We start from the raw sequence: 20792 nt of genomic DNA on the forward strand, positions 1-20792 counted from the left end.
TCCCCTTCCAATGGACGAATGCATCGAAAAACCGTGAAAACTCCCTACACTATTCTGCGATGACGGTCTTGAAGTTCCCGGATTTTGATCAAATTGATCTCCCGAATTTATCGCGCCTGCGTTTGTAAGGGTCTCCAAAGGAGGATTTTCTATTTCGCGATTTGACGAATGTCCACTTGAAACTTGTTCAGTTGATCTTAAATTATCAGTTGTATTATTTTGTTCCCTTAACAACTGATTTCTATTTGGATTTCGTTTTGGGGGGGAAATAAACATTGACGTCATTGTGAGCAAACTTTACGTTATGCCAAGTCGATAACCGAATAAAAAAAAAATTTCTTATTGATAAATAAATAAAAGCTTAGAAAAAAATTGCTTTTATTAAAAAAAAATTTTTTAATAATAAAATTTTTAAAGACAAGTCCCACAAAAGTTCGAGGTATATTATCCGATCCTTTTAAAATAATAAACAAAAAAAATTGTTGTTCAATAATAAATATTCGACAATACACTCAAAACAATAAAATAGAACTTTGCCTTAATAATAATTGTTAAGTACATAAAATCAATAACTTGACAATTTAAAAAAAATTTTATAAGTTATAAACAACAATTAATGAAAACAAGTCAAATAAATTATAAATTAATATATAAATAAAAAAATTAAATATTCTCTCTCAACAATTAGTCTGTGAGCAAGAGCAAGATCTTGTACTGTCAAAACAAAATGAGGAGAAATAAATACAAAAAAAAAATTTTTAAGTTATAATATTTTTTTTTTTAAAAAAAAAATTTTTAAGTTATAATATTTTAAAAAAAAAATTTTAAGTTATAATCTTTTACAAAAAAATTTTATTATAAACAATTCTTCAAGCAATCGACAAAACTATTAACAAGAGCAAGATCTTGAATTAATAGTACCGACCGCGAGAGAAAAAAATCTTTCAAATTTATTAAAAAGATTACTTGACAGCAGAGCAAGATCTTATTGACAAGTAAAATACTCTGATCAAAATATACGTATGTTGAGCAAAAGATATACTTTGCGGAACACAAAAAAATTTAAAACAAGCAATTTATTTTGATCAAAATACCTATATGTAAAGCAGAAGATATACTTTGCAAGACATAAAACAATGGCAATATTCAAAAAAAACTAACAAACATCGACAAGAGCAAGATCTTGAATCGGCAAAGTTCTATTGAATATTACGCTTAAAATTTTCAAAGGCCGATTTACGATCGACGCAAAATTTCGACACTTTGGCAATACAAAAAAAAATTTCAAAACAACAATGGCAACATTCAAAAAACTAACAAACATCGACAAGAGCAAGATCTTGAATCGGCATAGTTCTATTGAATGTTACACTTAAAAATTTCAAAAAGCTGGCCCACGATCAACGTGAAATTTCCAACAATTTAAACAAACACAAAAAAATATTTCAAAAAGTTAGTTCGCGATCGACGCAGAAATTCTAACAATTTTGACAAAAAATTTTCCAATAATATTGTCGACAATAGCAAGATATTGTATCGACAAAATTTGGACAAAAACAAAAAAAAAAAATTTTACAATACAAAAATTCTCATCAAATTTAATTATTTTCTTGATGTAGCAAGATACGATCACGAAAACAAAAATACAAAACTTTATTCAACGAAAATTTTGTCAAATCAAAATTATTATTTCGACAGAGCAAGATCTAATCGAAACAAAACAAATAAAATATGACTCTTTGTCCAACACTTTAAAATATACGTCAGAATAATAAAATTTCAAAAAAAAAATTTTACGAAATTTTTGTCAATTCACAAAAAAAATAAAATTTCGTTATATACAATTATAAAAAAATATTCAAAATTTCTAGAAAGTAAACTTTCAAAAAAAATTTCGACAAAATTATCAATTTGTTCAATATATTATTCAGTCCAACTGTCAACAGAATTACGAACTAAACACAAATAAATATTTCAACAATTCAAAATATAATTCACACAAAATATAAAATTAAAATCAAAATTGACGAAAAAAATTATTAAAATAAATCGTCGTTATTCCCAGTATGTCGCTGTGTACATAAGGCAAGTTTAGACCTGAGTCTGTCAAGGTCGCTCACACAAAAGAAATGTAAACACTCTGATCGCTTCCCGTTCAAACTCGCACTTTCTAATTTTCAAAATTTTTCACACAAATAAATTATAATTTTACTTTTCACACTTTAAGATAAAATTATTGGCAAAATTCACAATAAAAAAAAATCCAACGTAGCCCCACGTTGGGCGCCAAATGAGACGGAATAATTTATTATTAAGAGAAATATATCAAAATTAAATAAATGATCAAAGTTTAAAATTATTCCTCACCCAGCGCGACCGGGTTCAGAGTTGCTGGGGCTCTATTTGACAAAATAAAATAAAGATTTAGTTGCACGCGGACGCCAGTTAATTTATTAATTAAAATTAACAAAAGACTTGATCACAGGGAGGGAAGTTGGTGAACCCAAATACAAAATACAAAAATAAAATATTAAGCGACTTCCAGGAATATTGAATTTATTACAAAAGATAAAATAAAAGTACATTAATCACTTACTTGAAAGATCAAATATGATCAAATATCGACTCTTTCCAATTTTTGTTCAATAATATATAATTTTGGATAATACTGATCTTTAATACAATTCCAATATTCGATAGATCAATTCAGACAATATAATTTAGTATAATTCAAACAATATAATTTGGTGTAATACAACCAAGGAGATATACTCCCAACACACAAGACGTACGGACAAAGAGTGAGGAACGGACCCGACGATTTTCGGTAATGCGCCAATATATTGAACTATTGGCGCTTAGATCGATGTAAGGTCACAGGGGCGAGTTATTGACCTTTTTCCCTAACCCTTATCCTAGGATATTTGATCATTTATTTCTCAAAATAATGTCAAGAAATATTTTCCCGTCACAAATTATATTGAAACGGTATAAAATTTAAGGTGACTCACTGTTCATGGATTTTATTCATTTAAAAGTGTAATTCATAATTTACTTTCTTTGTACTTGTATGCTGAAAAATACATTTCCCCTTAATAATATTACTAGAACATTAAAGTTCAATTTGTCCATGAAACTTCTAAAATAAAATAAGGACATTTATTAAAAATTTTAAAATTCATGAAAGCAATTAATTTTGTAACTACATTTTTATAAAAAGAGCAGTATTTTAATTATCGCACTGTTTAAAACAGGTTCACAAATAAATGATAAACAAGTTTAAGAAATAAATTGATTTTTTAAATGAATTAAACGTGTTACATAGTTTTCCTTAAATTTTTTTAAAAATAACCATGTGATTTAAAATTATTAAACTTGTATATTCTAAAATTGTCAATATGCCTTCGAGAGTTAATTTTTATAATTTTATTAAAAATATTGTACTACAATTATAGTATATAGTAATGCAACCTAACAACTTTAAGCATTAAATAATTTGTCCTTCCCTTGAATTAAAATACGCTGTCATTATTTCGTGTACATCAATTTCGTCTGCAGGCAATATTTCGTCGAAAGAAGGCAAATTACGCATTTGTCGCACAAATTGTCGGCGGATGGTGGGTCTTCCGTTAACTTTTTCATCGATAATAAAATTGTGAAGGCATAAAGTAGCTTTCACAATATCTTCTGCGGTTTTCAAGTCACAATCTAATCGATGATTTATTACTTGGAAAGTAACACCAAGCTTTCCGAAACCGTCTTCAATAACATTCCTACCTCGGGACAATCTGTAATTTCATGAAATGGAAATTTATTTTACAAACAATTACAATATCAATTGAAAACGAATAAGTAGAACAAATCTTATTTCCAAATTTTACCTGTAATTAAAGGTTCTCTGCCTATCTGTAGGGACGTATTGCCTAGCAAAAGGTTTTATCAAGTATGTTGCTTGGGGAAAAATTTCGTCACCTATGAAAAAATATGGAACTTGAAGATTCGTCCTCGGCAACCTGTTTCTGTCAGGAATACCAGCTTGTTGCAGCTCAAGGGCTTGAAATAAGTTAGTGTGTCGAAAGGCACATAAGTCGCTAAGACTGCCTAAAAACATATTTTTTTCAAGCATGTTAAAAAACACTTACAGTTGTAAAAATATGTTATATCTCCTTTTTTTAATAATTGTAAAATAAGTTTAAATTAAAAAAATATAGTAAAATTTTTGTCTCTTATCCCACTGAAAATGATAAGTCATGCTTTTTTCAGTTCTATCTTTTAATTTTCACTTATGACACTTAAATTTTTAAAATTATTATATACATTCAGAATCCAAAAAAGCTTAATATAATTTCTACATTTCAAGTACTAAAAAAATACAATTTTTAAAATTATAAATATATTTTGTTTTATAACATTACTTCTTGACGGCAAATTTTTTTTTAGAAATCATGCCTACAGTACAAGTTCAAAAATTCCCGGAATTCAAAATATTACAATTGTTATCTTAGTTAGAGACAATGAGCCCATGACAGTTCAATAATGATAATAATTAATTTACAAACAGCTTACCATACTCTCCGATATCCACCCAAGTAAAGCGATAATACGCATCGCATATGGCTAAGAGCTTAAAACTGTAGAATTTTTTGTAGTTGTAAAACCAACTTCCCGAATGCGGAGGAGCTCTGATCCTTATTTCTTTGCCATCAATGGCGCCTAAGCAATTAGGGATATTGCACCTTACACGAAACCCTTCTGCGACAGCTTTCCATTCCTCCGGTGTATTCCAGCGTATATATATTGGCGAGAGTAGATCCCAAATCAATGGGCAAACTTCAGAGACAATTTCGTATGTGGTACTAAGGCCTATACGAAAGAAATTTGCCAGTGTCCTTTTGCTGTCACCATGAGCTAAGAAACTACAAAATAATTACAACATTTTAAATTGATAAAAATGAAAACATTTAATAATATAAAGTGATCGCGAGAGTGATTTAGATTTCGTAGTAAGGGATTTTGCATGACAATAAAATAACACTGTGTTATTTGATAGGGGCATGCCACTGCAATTAAATTATTTTCATTTATATATTGCTTCCTGGGAAGCATTGTTTTACCAACATTTTTTGAGTTTGATTTTTTGATGTATCTTTATATTTTCGACCTCAAGAATAAAAAACAAACATTTTTAGAGAATGTCGTTCCGTGTGTGTGTTTATAAACATCACATTTTCATAAATATCTCGAATACTATAAGAGCTAAAAAATCTTGAAAAAGACGATTTTTATATTATTAATTTTTTAAATTTTTATTGCATAGGGTCTTTAAAAATCTATCAACATCAGGTTTTAAAAAAACTGGAAAAATTCTTTCACCTAGAAATGTAAAGGTAATATAAAGGTAACATAAATTAGTCACAAACATTTTCCATGAGGAAGCAAAATGTTCATGGAATGAACATAAAAAATACTTCAACTTGGTAGCGGTTTTTATTATATATTTTACTTACTTCAGCGTTATCGACAATCTTAATTCGGACGACAATGGACGCCTGCGACTTCTCTTTACAAGTCTGGGTCCGACAATGTCGTGCAGTTTTTTAAAGGCTTCCACAGAAAGTCGGCACATTTTTTTAAATTGTTCCTGGTCGCAATTCGCAAAGTATAAGAATACACATTCGTAAGCCCTAGAAATATCACGCGCGGCATTACTTATATGAGGCCTTACGTGCCACCGTCGATTTGACTTCTTTTGCTGATATATTAGTTCGAGGCAATATATAACCATTTGCAGCCAACCATTTGGTTTAAACATTTTTAAACCAAATTTGCCAAATGGAAACGTACAGATTTGTTTATAAAAAATTATTGTTATTTTTTTCAAATCATCAAATTTTTGTTTTTGTTTACATGATTGAGAAGTCAAAGATAAACTGAACATTTCTTATCATGGTGATATTTTTCTAAATTCAAAACTTTGATACCGGTCACGTTGTGCGATGACCGCCTCAAAGGTGAAAAAAATGGATTAATGCAAAATATTCGAGTAGTGGTATTGTGGAGAGAATTAAAATAAATGAAAGATAAAAATTCTTCTGAGTTATAAACAAAAGTTAAATGCCAAAATAATATAATAAATGTACAATCGAAGGAGGGAATACGAGGGACGGCAGCCACCCCCCGTTGGAAAAAGGGAAGTTTAAATGAAATAGAGACAGGGAATTACCAATAAAATATTAATTTATTTTAACTCTCTTAATGTCTACAAAAGTTGGAGTAATAATACTGAAGGTGTTTCGTTTATTTGGTTCGCTTCAGAATAAGGTAAGCAGATCCATTACAATTTTGGATCGTTTCTTTGGTGGGAATTTAGGGAACTGAGGATTGAGAAGGATAGCTTCTGGTGTTCCCTCCGGAGAAGTCGGAGTCCTTCCTAAGGGCGACAACAGATCAGGTTGGTTTAAACCAGCGTCCAGAATTCTGTTGATCTCGTCGTCGTCAATCAGGTACTCGATGGCGGGTCGAGGTGCTGGCGTGTCCCCTTTCACCCGATTAACTTTGGGGGTCTCCAGTGAACTGGGCGGCGTTGCTGTGCCAGGGCTGAAGAGACCTCGTGCCGACGGTGGCGTCGGGGCGTCCAACTTAATAGGACTAGGCAGAGGAGATGTCAAATCCCAAGACGGGGTTTTGGGACACTCTCCCTCGGTGGTTTTAGTTGGGTCAGAGGCCGGTAGCTGGTCTGACCTTGTCCGTTTGAGCGTCGGCTTAACAACGGCCCGAGGTTTCGGGTAGTTGCAGGAGACGTAGTCCCATCGACTCCAGCGCGGTGGAAGTGGTTTCACCGTAGTCGGTGGCGGGAGTTTGATGGGGCATCCAAATGTCGGCACCGGTAAGGTCTGTCCCCGGGTTGGTATCGTAAACGGGTTTGGTTGTCGTTGGCAGTAGGCGGTATATGTGACGTGGTCCAAAATTTCCACTTGCACGCCACTTTTTACGGCCGTGCAGTACCCTTTCTCCCGATATGTTAGCTGTTCGTGGTGTCGTCGGTTCCTTTTCCAAGATTTAGCTGCTTTCCAGCGTTTACCCTGAGGAGGAGAAGAGAGCGAACCGTTAATAGGTAGAGAGGGTAAGCGGGAGAGTAAGGTACCTTGTCCCAATAGTCGAGTCGGGAAAGAGTGTAAGCGTGTAATCAAGGCCGTTCTTGGAGGCGTCGAGTGAATCACCACCTCATAATAGAAAAGCGACTCTTCTATTATGTCAAATACCTTGATTATGGAGAACAGCAACTATTCTCAATAATGGTGGTGGCTTAGATATGGCGGCTGACCAAGTAGAATCTGTGGAGTCTAAAGAAGCGGCGCAACACCACCCGACTATGTGTGTCGAATGAAAGGCAACCTCTCATTCGACTGAATCTAGGGATTTATCTGAGAAAGGCACCCTCTCTCAGCCAAGTAGTTTATAGGTTAGGATTTATAACCGTAATTTGATTCACCACCCCACAATAGAAAAGTAACTCTTCTATTATGGCAAGTACCTCGATTATTGAGAACAGCAACTGATCTCAATAATGATGGTGATCAGAATTTAAGTCGATTTAATTAGGGACAACTCGATTTAGACGTTGTGTCTCACACCTCACAAGGAAAAGGTGACCTCTTCGTTGTGACGAGTATCTCAATTATGGAGACAGTAACTATCTCCGTAACGGCGTGAGTGTGGTACGTTTGTCGGAATTGAGCTGTCACTAATCAAGCGTATTAATGTAGTTAGGACTTACCATGATTGGTTGCACCAGTGATGGAGAGAATCACAAATTCTGTGGTAAAAACTTTATTCGAACACACAAAAAATACAAGTAGAAACTCGGTAATACACAAGGTAGGTGAAGTGTCTAACACGTGAAATCTCAAAAGTCCAAGGTTCAGAAAATTTTCTAAGTATGAACTTCGGAAATTTTTCTAAGTCCAAACTTTTGAGAATTTTTCTAAGTATGAAACTCGGAATAATTTCTAAGTACAACTTTCGTAATTTTTGCTAAGTTCAATTTTCATAAATTTGCTAAGTACAACTGTTGCGGGTTAGAGGTTAGGCTAGTCAGAGAAGTAACTTCCCTGAGAGAGCTCTGCAACAGAACTGACGTTTTGGTCCAGTGCATCGGCTTTTATAGCCCACGACTCTTCCAAAACGACGAAAATAGTGGGAGAATTTTCCAAGAGAGGGGCAAATCTTCCGTCTATACACTTCTTACTTATGACCCTCGGAAAACCGCGAGTCAAGAGCCAAGTCGCGCGTCTTCTCGCGAGATTCACCTCTATCCCCGAAATTCTCTCACATCCCTGCTTAACCATTCCTAATTTAACCTAATTAATAACTAATCTTACTTAATTAGTGTGATATATGATAACAATATTATTATATTAAAATATAGTTTATTAATATAATATGTTACAAATACAGATATGTATGTGTAACATAATATATATTTGCTATAAGTTGACAATATAATATTATTCGTATTAAACACACACACACACACACATATATATATATATATAACATTATAAATTATAAATCACTATAACAATAATATATACTATTAACAATTAACAAATTATAATTATTGTAATAACAATTATAATTAATAATTAGTTAATAATAATTTATTATGATACAATAATTATTTATAATAAATTATGCTATAAATGATCTACAAGATATAAAAACACATCTAACTTCGAACATAACCTTTTATTTAAATAAATAATTGAAAATTCGGCTCGGAAAAGTATCCGGCGAACAGAAAGTTAAAAGAAGTGGCGCGAGGAAAGCAAAGGGCCTGTCGCGTTGAAAGTGGGAGGTGCAAGGATGAATAGAAATGGGCCGTAAGGCGAAAGTGGAGAGAGCGAATAGGGAAGAGAGTGGAAAGCGTAGAGTGTAAAGGGGCGCGCCGATAGGATGTTTGGAAAAATGTAGAAAAACACGTTACCAATGACTCAGCTAAGGACAAGAATTCATGAAGATGTAGCAAAGTTTTTGCATTCTTCATGAATTCTCGTTACCCCCATCAGTGACATGTATCAACTTTTCGTGTTATAGGTAATTGAAAATAGGTCTACTTTTTAAAATCCAAAATTTTGAAAATTCATAACTCGAAAAATTGATCGCCCATAAAAAAATACGTATTTCTTTTTTTTTTAAAGAATGAAAAAAATATGTTTGGCCGTATTTAAAAAGTCGACTGAAATCTGACGTGGAATCGCCCACATGTATTAGTTTAACAAGATATATTAACAATATTAACATAACATTTTAAAATTTGTTATCTATATTCCTACGATTCATACTACAAATATTGGTTGTATTAAATTTTCGAATTATAATTACGTTTAGAAATATTGTAAATACTTATGTTATTCCTATTTTATAAATGTATGCAAATTTAAAACAAATTAAGTAATATTATATATAAACATAACCTTAAAATAATACTTCACATTAATATATACTTAATATTTAAAAAAAATCCAACATTTTTTTATTTACCACGAAATAAATACGATAAAATAATCATCCACTTTAAACCTATTTATAAATTTATAATAAGTTTAAATAAACAATTATAAATTCACTCAGACAATTGAAAAAGCGGAACGGAACGTGAACTGATCAACAAGTTGCGCGTGCAACAAGCAAATGCAGAGCAGATGCAAAGCAACTGCAAAGCAAGTTCAAATGTAAGGTATTGTGGAATCGCCTTGACATTAGGAAGTTCGTAGCAATCGCAAAATTGGCGATTCAAACAGCTACACTAGCGCCACAGTTGAACTAATTTAGGCGTGACTCGCTCTGTAGCACTCCATGTGTTTTAAATTATTTTTTTTATTTAACGCTTAAAAATAATTTTACAAACGCAATAAAAATATCAGAATAATTAAATAATTTGAAATAAACTGTCAAAACAGAGACTGCTTTAGAGCGAGTCACGCCTAAATTAGTTCAACTGTGGCGCTAGTGTAGCTGTTTGAATCGCCAATTGAATCAATTATAATGAACAACCTCTCATTTGAAAGCTTGATTCATTAGTTTCGGTTTTTCTGTAATAAAACTACTGAAATTGATATAATGTTTAATTTATTTATTAAAAAAGCTTAAATTAGTATAACAATTAATTTATATAAATAGTTATACTTAAAATAAAATGAAAATAAAACTTTTTTTATTTTTCTCGCGTAAACAGCAGCAACTGCTTCTTGAGTTGCTTGTTCATTCGGCTTTACTTTTTTTGGTATATATAGTAAAACTGGAAAATTGGAAGTACCACATTCAAAAAAAAAGTTTTCCTATATGCCATAATTTAGGGTTAATTTATTACCATTGGCAAAAATTTAGGGCTCTTTCAATATTGTCAAAAACCTTTGGTACACAGAAAGAAACCGGACTTAAAATGAGTCGCATATCAATCTCATTTTAAAGTACAATAAAAATGATACTTCTTCGACTCATTCTAAGTTTTTGGGGAAAAGGTTCAAAATGAGGCACATTTCACTCATTTTGAGTTTAAGATAAAATCACAATCACATTGGAATAACGGGGAATAATTCATAAAAATATGAATTAAAATAATGGGTTATAATGAATAAACACATTGTACTTGTCAAAACATTTATACTTGGAGCCGATTTATTGCATTTATAAGAAAAAAAACAAATTTTTAGGTTATACACTTGTGAATTGATTGACAGGGATGGCAACCATGTAACATGCGAAGCACAAAAGAAATTAACGGCGCCACTGTCTTAAAACCAAAGCTAATGCTGCCATTACAACTTCAATTTTTTTTATTTTAACCTTAATTTTTATTTTTGGAAATCATTATTAATGGTTAAAATACATTAATAATATATTGTTTAAAAAATAAAAACAATATTGAACGATATTTAAGTAAAATTAAAAATAAGGATAATTAAATTTCAACAAATTTTAAAATTTAACATAAAATTAGAAATTAATATACTGAATTAAGTATACAAAAAGATTCTTAATGTAATATAATATTAATATTATGACAAATACAACTTATAATTAATTAAGTTACATTACCATTCATAATTGTGGCATTAATAATTATAATAACAATTTTTTTTCAGTTTATTTTTTAGTAAAGTATTAAAAGCTTATGATAAACAGGAAAACTTTTGCAATAACGTAGATTAATTCGGTTTTATTTAAATTTACTTTTGTGTAAAATTGAAATTATTTATGAAAATTCGCGTCTATAGTAGTCAATGAAAGATGCAAGTTGAATATAAATTGCTATTATTTAAATAATAATATTTCATAAACCCAGATAGCACAACAATTTGCAGCAATTCCTCAGCAAGTTTACAATGACAAATTTTTTAGTTTGCAATGTAAATTTGCTGCAAAACTGTGGCAAATAGCTATATGTCCACGCTTTGCGAAGTTTGCATTGCAAGTTTGCAGAAAAATTTTACATACAATTTGCAGAAAATTTTTATGGCAAACTTGAAGAAAATTTGCTGATAATTTGCTCAAGTTCATGTCATGCGCAGTAGTTTTCTATGGTAGTTTTCTTAAAATTTGTCATAAAATTTTCCTGCAATTTTTCTGAGAAATTTTTCTGCAAACTTGCAATGCGAACTTCGCAAAGCGAGGACATATAGCTATTTGCCACAGTTTTGCAGCAAATTTACATTGTAAACTTATAATTTGGCATTGTAAATTTGCTGCAAAAAGTTCTGCTATCTGGGAAATCATAAACTGTAAAAATCCACTTATTTGTTCATTTAACGATTTTATATATTTTACTTACAACTTTAACTGTTAAAGACGGAAGCTAATTTAACAAAAGTAAATAATTTAAAGATAAAATAGCAATATTTAGGAAATTACTCAAACTTTACTATTAACAATTCCGATCATAGGTAAAGCGAAAATTGCTCTTCGCTAAACAAAGTTTAGAATAAGGAAGTAGACTACCTCTTAGTATATTATATTATATATTACACAGCCCCACAAAAAAAAAAAAGTGTCATGTACTTTTGACCGGAATACCCTAACCCTATGTATTTTGACGCGCTGAACACGAATCCGAAGTCCGTTTTGCTCCATCACGTCAGGATTTTTTTCTAACCTCAAAAAACATGTCGGATTTTGAGAAGTAGGCGATTTTTTTAAAAATTGCTGTATTAACTTCAAACTTGGTATCTGGGGGTTTTTTGTGTCGCTGATTACGAATCTGAAGTTAGATTTTCAAAATCCAAAATGGCGGATCCAATATGGCGGACGAATTTTGAAAAAATTTTAAGATTTACTTCAAACTTGGTATCTGGGGGTTTTTTGGGTCGCTGATTACGAATATGATGTCAGATTTGAAAAATTCAAAATGGCATATCCAACATGGACTTCTATCGGACATATTAGATACGCCATTATCTGTATCTGGGGGTTTTTTGGGTCGCTGATTACGAATATGATGTCAGTTTTCAAAAATTCAAAATGGCATATCCAGCATGGACTTCTATCGGCCATACTAGATACGCCATTATCAATTTTTGAAAACTGACATCATATTCGTAATCAGCGACTCAAAAAACCCCCAGATACACTATTGCACATTAATTTTTAAAAAATTTCGTAAAATAATGTCCCCCTACCAAAAAAAAATTCAAGGGGTAGTTCCCCCCATAAATCAGCTTTTGGTGAAAAACAAAACATACGTGTCAAATTGTTTTTAAAAAACTACAAAACTGCCAAGTTTCAGAAAAATCGTCGTATGGCACTTCCCTAGTGTTACTTGTCAGCAACTTAGAAAACCTGTAGATACCAAATTTCATAATAATCTGACAATTTTTTATAAATAATTCCTTAATATTGAATCAGACATGTCGAATTTCGGAAATCTGACATCAGATTCGTAATCAGCGACCCAAAAAACCCCTAGATACCAAGTTTGAAGTAAATCTTAAAATTTTTTCAAAATTCGTCCGCCATATTGGATCCGCCATTTTGGATTTTGAAAATCTAACTTCAGATTCGTAATCAGCGACACGAAAAAACCCCAGATACCAAGTTTGAAGTTAATACATCAATTTTTAAAAAAATCGCCTACTTCACAAAATCCGACATGTTTTTTGAGGTTAGAAAAAAATCCTGACGTGATGGAGCAAAACGGACTTCGGATTCGTGTTCAGCGTGTCAAAATACATAGGGTTAGGGTATTCCGGTCAAAAGTACATGACACTTTTTTTTTTTTGTGGGGCTGTGTTATTATTGACTTAGAGCCGATTTATTGCATTTATAAGAAAAAACAACAAATTTTCAGGTTATATACTTGTGAATTGATTAACAGGGATGGCAACTATGTAACACGAAATATGCGAAGCACAAAAGAAATTAACGGCGCCACTGTCTTAAAACCAAAGATAATGCTGCCAAACTTAATAGTCGTGAAAATAAAATGATTTGTTTTAAATATTGTTTTTAACATTTAAAATAATTCACATATATTTTACAACTTCAATTTTTTTATTTTAACCTTAATTTTTATTTTTGGAAAATCCTCAAGTTACAACTTTCGAGAAATTCCAAACTAATTACATTTTTTTCGTCGTGGTATTAGATCCGCCATTTTGAATTATTAAAATCTAAAATTATTTTCATAATCAGCGTTCTCGAAAACCTCTGAGTAATGTAATGAGATTCAAAATGCTCAGGTGAATTTTTTAAATTTCACCCGCCATATTGAAACCGACATTTTGAATTTACAAAAACAGACATGATATTCGTAATCAGCGACCCCGAAAACCCCTTTGAAAACTGTTTTAAACGAATCCGATGAATTTTTAAACCTTGGGCCGCCATATTAAATCCGCCATTTTGGATTTTTAAAAACAGACATCATATTCGTAATCAGCATCCCAAAAACTTTTAAAATGATATATGATGAGGAATTATTATTATGATAGTTAATTTGCACCTTAAAGGGTTAAATAAATGTTTTAATTCTAACATAACAATTTTTTTTATTTTTTATTTCTTTACTTATTTAATCATAGGTTAATATAAAAGATAAAATGAAAATTTTTAGATCAACTTCAAATAAAATTCTAAAAAACAGTAGACCTTTTTTAATGACGGTCGATACCCAAAAACTCAGGTATTGCGGAACAATCACAAGAGGGGAAGCCAAAGTCTGTCCCTCTAATTACTCAGGTAGCGATAAATAGGATTGCATACTTCACTCTATTGCAAGAAAAACAACATAAGATTCTCTCTGTCATCTAACGCAAAAATTTAACGCTTTTCTTTCTTCATCTATTACAAAGAAATAACAAGAATGTCTTTGTTTGAAACCTTTTTTCCTCTTCTGTCTAAGAAAAATAGCATAAGAGCCTTCGCGTCTAAAAAGAACCCCGCACCATTTTCATGGGAATTTGGGGTCCGGTGAAATTTTCTGCAACTTTGAACTTTTGTTGTTTTTGACCTCCTGAACAAAAAATGTAAATGGCAAAATTCCAAAAAATGGACAGATTTTTTAAAAATTGAGGTTTAAGTTTAAAAAATAGTGTTAAAAGCGAAAAAAATTCAAAAATGAGTAAAACCAAAAGAACTAAACAAACTTTTTTAAAACTCGCTACTCGGGGGTTATCGGGGTCGCTGATTACGAATTTGATGTGAATTTTTGAAAATCCAAAATGGCCGACGATTTTTTTAAATACATTGAATTCCCTTAAATCTCGTTACTCGGGGGTTTTCGGGGTCGCTGATTACGAATTCGATGATAGTTTTTCAAAATCCAAAATAGCTTTCCTGGCGGATTGTGTAAACCGAGAAGTTGACTGAGCTCGGTGAAGTTTCTGTTTGTTTGGGTTTGAGGCTATATATTGCAAAAAATAATTAAAATAATGGTAAAATTGCTATTAGGATGTAATAATTAATGTTTTGAGTCGATTTATGCAATATTATTGGATAATTAAGCTATTATTATTAAATAATTAACTTTTTTAAAGAGTACTGTATTTACCTGTCAGGGTAAATAAAATATTACAGAAGTAATACACGCATTGATCAGTAGATGGCACTCAAAAACACTTTGTGAATTTTTTTTCTGACATTTTGCGTTTAAAAAAAATTCAAGGATTCTCTAAATATTTTATAAAATAATTTTTTTGGACTACAAAAATAATTTTGTTTAAATAAAAAAATTATTAGTTTTCAATAAAAAAAATATTTCTTAAAAAATTTAACTAATAAAAATATTTTACATAATTTTTATATCAAAATTATAAAAAATTATGTAAAATATTTTTATTAGTTTAATTTTGCATCCTCGTGGAGGAAGCTTTGTAGTCCTTTCGTTTATAAAACTTTTCAAAGTGGCGCAAACAAATTTTTTTCTTTATAGAAACATGTTATATGAGATCCTGATCAATTGTCCGGATGTATGTATGTGTGTGTGTGGATCCCTTTTTTGTTTAGAAGATAACTTTAACAGGTTTTAATGGATTTAGATAAAATTTGGTAGGCTCATTTATTATATTAATATCTCAAATCTGACCAAAGGATTTTTAAAAATACCAAAAAAAAAAATTTTATCGTCTTTTTTCCAAAAATTTTTTTTTAATCGAAAAAATTTTTAAATAGAAAAATTTAAGGTTATATATAATAAAATCGTTTTCCTTACGTCAAGACGAATCGATCGATATATATAATGTATACATTTGAGATAAATTTAAAGAATTAATGAAAGTTAAAAAATCAACAATTCATATTTTGGCTATAAAATTTTGCGATTTTTTAAATTGAAGTTTATATATGAAATAATTGTATTCCTTACGTCAAGACGAATCGATCGATATATATATATAAAGTATACATTTGAGGTAAATTTAAAATGCATAAAACTTATTGATTTTAATAATTATATTATCAATTTCATCATTTTTATACATTTTCGATAAAATTTCAATTTCGATCTCGTGCTCCACGAATGCTCCGCCAATTTCGTGGAGCATTCGTATCATACAATCCGCCAGGGAAAAACCACTCGCAGCATAAAAGAACGATTCTTTTGGCCAGGCATGTGTAGAGAAATACGGCGTTACGTTGCTAAATGCCATATCTGCCTCTGCTTAAAACCCGTTCACCACCGTGTCGACATAGGTCAGAGACCAAGGAAACCCCATACCGCTTGGAAAACAATAGCTTTAGATCTCATGGGACCTTACGCTTTAACAATTTGAGGAAACCGCTTTATTCTCGTAGTAACGGCTCTATTCACCCGATGGGTAGAAGCTTTTCCGATACGAAACTCAAACGCCTAGACCATTATCCAAATCCTGGAAGATGAAGTATTCTCCAGATTCGGATATCCTCGCCGGATACTAAGCGATAATGGCTCTCAATTCCGCAGTAACCTCTGAACGAATGCTGGAAAAAGTTGGGCATGTACTCTATGGACAACTCCTGAGTATCATCCGTAAAGTAACCCAACAGAGCGTCGAAATTAAGAAGTGAAGAAGGGACTGCGATTCCGACTACACGACGGAAATCAGCGAGTTTGGGATCAACACCACTACAACAGCGGGAGGCTGCCGCTTTCCAACATCAGAGCCAGTATCAGAAAAGATACACTGGCCCGAACGCCATTCCACCATGCAAAGTTGGAGATCTAGTATACGCAAAAAGCACTCGACTTTCTAAGGCAGCCGAGCGTTACAATGCTAGATTAGCCCTAAAGAGAACTGGTCCTTATCCAGTTCTAGAAATTGTGTCACCGGGCGTCCTTTGGATTCAGGAGGAGGACGGTCCTCATAAAATCTACTCCTTCGAGCTGATTTTAGCTCTAACTTCTCAACAACCACTAGAACAACCTGATCCAAAGAGTAAAATATCGGAAGAAATGTCAATAGAGTCTAAAGAACTGGTGAACAATCCTGACGGATTGCTCGCTCATGAGGCTGAACAAGCCCAAGCCACCACCCATTCAGACTTACCAACGCCTAGTACCACGGTCTTCAACTGCGGGTCGCCACTTTCGCCCCAGTTTCAACATAGACCCGCCACTGCACCAGCCGGTGCAAACGCACACAACTCCACACTAGGTAGCAACCACCACGGTCCTTCAGATGAAGTGACCGAGTTCGAAATGAACTCCTCGGACGAGAAAAACATTTCCGTACCTGCGGCTGCACAAGCCGGTTTCACAACCTGCAATCTTTCAACCAACCAACTTCCTATTATACTTGGTAATCTTTTTTGTTTCTTGTCAAACTGCGTCACAATTGTCTAGTCTTTTTTTATTTAATTTTAATTATAAGTTTCATAATTTATAGTTAATCATGGCTGAGTTAATAAAAACAAGGGGGAAAGGATATTTTTTACACGTTGGGGGATTTTATATCACAAACATTCCGAAAAAATCGCCGCATTTTTTGGAAGTGTCGGTGATATCCGGAATGTTTGGCTCTTGCCATTACTCAGTCGGACGGCAATAAAAAAATGTAATAAAAGGTCATGAGATTATATTAAATACACCTTCTTTAAATATAACTTTATATTAAATTAACTTTACAAAAATATTGAGTTGTATTCAATATTAAGAGCGAGTATCTGACCGTTGTGAAAAAATTTCAGATTTGGGAAATTTAGCTATTGGAAAAATCTTTCTTTGGAAAATATTAGTTGTGGGAAATATGAACCTCGGAAAGTTTGGAGAAGGAATAATGAATTGGTAAATGTGTCCTACAATCTCTAATGCCAAACAAGCAAATTGAATGAATCATTTATTACACCGTTAACTGTTTTCAATCTTTCAAATAAATTTCTAGCGCTTGCTGCAAGAAGAGAGTTAGGCGGATAACTGTGTATCGTATTAAAAGTTTTTGGGTAAGCTGAATCCGAAAGGTCAGATTTAAAAAATTCAAAATAGCGGACCTAATATGGCAGAAATTTTTCAAATTGATTCGATTCGTTTTAAATTCGGTAATCGGGGGTTTTTGGGGTTGCTGAATCCAAATTTTAGGTCAAACTAGCAACTTTGTCGTCCGCAAGCGGCCGACTACGTTGCTCGTGTGCATTAACCATATCTTTATTCACTTCTTTTTTTTCAAAAAATTTAATATTAGAAATTTAAAAAAAATTTCTTCATATTAAATCTACCACCCAAGGAGCACGGAATATTGCTTGAATGTCAAGGTGATATCAAGCGGGAATATTTTTGTGACATTCAGGCGATATCATAATGTCCGCTTCATGGGGACATTCTACGGTGATATTCTTGTGAAATTCGCGTGATATTTGTATGGTACTGAGGGAATATTCCCGTGAAATTCACGCAATATTAAGAAAATATTCCTGGGATATTAAGGGAATATCCCTGTGATATTGAGACAATATTCCTGTAATTTAGAAAATTCTAAAATGTTGTTTATTTTGAATATTTAATTAAACAAATAAATCAATGAAAAAAAATTGAAATTTTGTTAGAATTTTATAAATTATCTTATTAATATGACTGGAATATTCCCTCAATATCAGAGGAATAATTCACTCAATATCACACAAATTTCACGGGAATATTCCCTCAATATCATACGAATCACACGTGAATATCACCGAGGAATGTCCCCGTGAAGACATTATGATATCGCCTGAATGTCACAGGAATATTCCCACTTGATATCAATGTTACATTCAACCAATATTCCGTGCTACTTGGGCGCTTAACTTTACTTTTCCCTTATGACAGCAACTACTAAATAATCTATGTGACGGTCTCTCACACAGAAAATGTAACGCATAACAAAACTTACATTCTACATTCATGAAACCTAAATAATTCTGTGGAACCTTACTTTCATTGAAAACTTTAAGACATTATTGCATCTCCTACACTTTTTTATTTCGGTTATCGTTTTCACATGCCAATTTCTTTTCTTGACGCACTTTCTTTTCATCTTCCGTTTCCGTAGAAAATTTGTTCTTCTTACATGACAAATTATTTTCTTGACGCACTTTCTTTTCATCTTGAGTTTCCATTGATATTTTTCTTTCCCTACATGCCAAATTTTTATCCTTGTGTATTTTCTTTTCATCTTTAGTTTCTATAGATAATTTCTTTTTTTGCATGTCAAATTTTTTTTGCGCTCTTTCTTTTGTATTTCTGTTTGTTTCATTACGATTACGTTTTCTCAATCTACCATTCTCTTGTCTAATTATTTTCTGTTCATATGTAACTTCGCGCGTTGCCTTCCCTTTTCTTTAATTCCTAGAATTATCTTTTTATCAATTTCTTCACTCAGAAAATACTTCATTTCTGAATATTCAAGTGGTGAAATTTTGTTCATATTATTATTAGTTGTACGAATTATTTTCTCTTCACTAGTGTCATTTAGAGAATGTTTAATTTCTAAATATTGTGTTAATAGAACTCTGTTAATATTATTGCTGGGAAAAATATTAAAACAGAACAAGGGTTCAAAATATTATTTTTAAGTTCCTGAGCTCGATTTATGAAAAGACGGTTCCAATCATTCTCTATTATCGAATTCCTATTGTGAGACGTTCTTATTGACGGAAAATGATTTAAGCGATTATTTTCAAACATTGACTTTAAATGGTTTCTCATTCTGTTATTATCAGTTTCATAATTTACGCTGTTTGACATTACGTTAAAAAATATAGATGTTGCAAATGCTATTGCATATACTCCACACTCAACACTACCAAAAGGTTGTTGATCAACAACTACAAAAACTACTGTTGGTTTAAAAGGGAACAATCTAATTAAATATTTCATTTGATGCACATTTAAACACCCCTCATTAAGGCTATAAAAGTATAAGTACTTTGCATATTGAAAAAAGAATTGGAATCTTTTCTTAATAAATCTTCAAATTTGTACATATGCATGTCATTTAACAATTTATTTCTATTTTTAACAATTTTTAAATCTTCATCACTCAAAATAACATACTCTTTTATGTTGGCCATAGTATACTTCGTTTAATTTTATTTTTGATTCATGAAAATCTAAATATCTTTAATCCTCTCGCTCACTCTCTCCAATATAACAAATTTTGCCATTTATTAAATATAACCAATTTTGCCTTTAATTCAATATAACAAATTTTGCCTTTTATCCAATACAACTACCAATATCCAATAGAATGAAAGAACTATGAATGAGTAACTACTGATCAGCCAATAAGTGCAAAAGGACACTCTTATATGATTAATCAGTAGTTCATTACAGATACCATATATACATATATATACACTTGTATTAAAACCCCGGATTAATTACCACAAAAAACCAACCCTTGGACAATAGAACCTTTGTTAAATAATCAATGAGAATTAACTCTGAGGACCCAGGTAATAATTTCTTTTCTCCCATTTATTACATGGAAAAATACCCATAGACAATAGAACCTTTGTTGATAAGGATTAACTCTGAGAACTTAGGTAATAATTTTTAAATTTTTTTATTAAAATTTTCAGGGACTCTAATACAGGTATGCACACACATATATATATATATATAGATATATTTATTTTTATTTTCAAAACAAAAAGGAAGAAGATTAAGATTTTAGACGAAGATATTCTTATGCCATTTTGAATTGTCTAGATAGAGAAACGCAATGTTAAACGAAGAAGTACTTATGTTATATTCCTTGGTGTAAGAAAGAAAGGTATGCGTTACCTATTTAGTTTTAGACTTTCTTTATAATTTTTCACGTGATAAAGACAGAAAGAAATTATTA

At 31.7% G+C, this 20792-nt stretch overlaps 1 protein-coding gene across 1 annotated transcript; it reads right to left on the minus strand.

Annotated features, from left to right (window-relative positions):
* Positions 1–3487: 3487 nt before the first annotated feature.
* Positions 3488–5626, minus strand: LOC127278477 (putative nuclease HARBI1). Its single transcript, XM_051300209.1, has 4 exons — positions 5508–5626; positions 4567–4916; positions 3882–4101; positions 3488–3788 (listed from the first exon to the last, which is right to left on the minus strand). The coding sequence occupies exons 1-4, from the start codon at positions 5624–5626 to the stop codon at positions 3488–3490; spliced, it is 990 nt and encodes a 329-aa protein (XP_051156166.1).
* Between the last annotated feature and the right edge of the window lie 15166 nt (positions 5627–20792).

The sequence above is a fragment of the Leptopilina boulardi genome, unplaced genomic scaffold, assembly GCF_019393585.1.
Source record: "Leptopilina boulardi isolate dan_hultmark-lab unplaced genomic scaffold, ZJU_Lbou_2.1 LbouV2_203, whole genome shotgun sequence".
Classification (NCBI taxonomy): Eukaryota; Metazoa; Arthropoda; class Insecta; order Hymenoptera; family Figitidae; genus Leptopilina; species Leptopilina boulardi.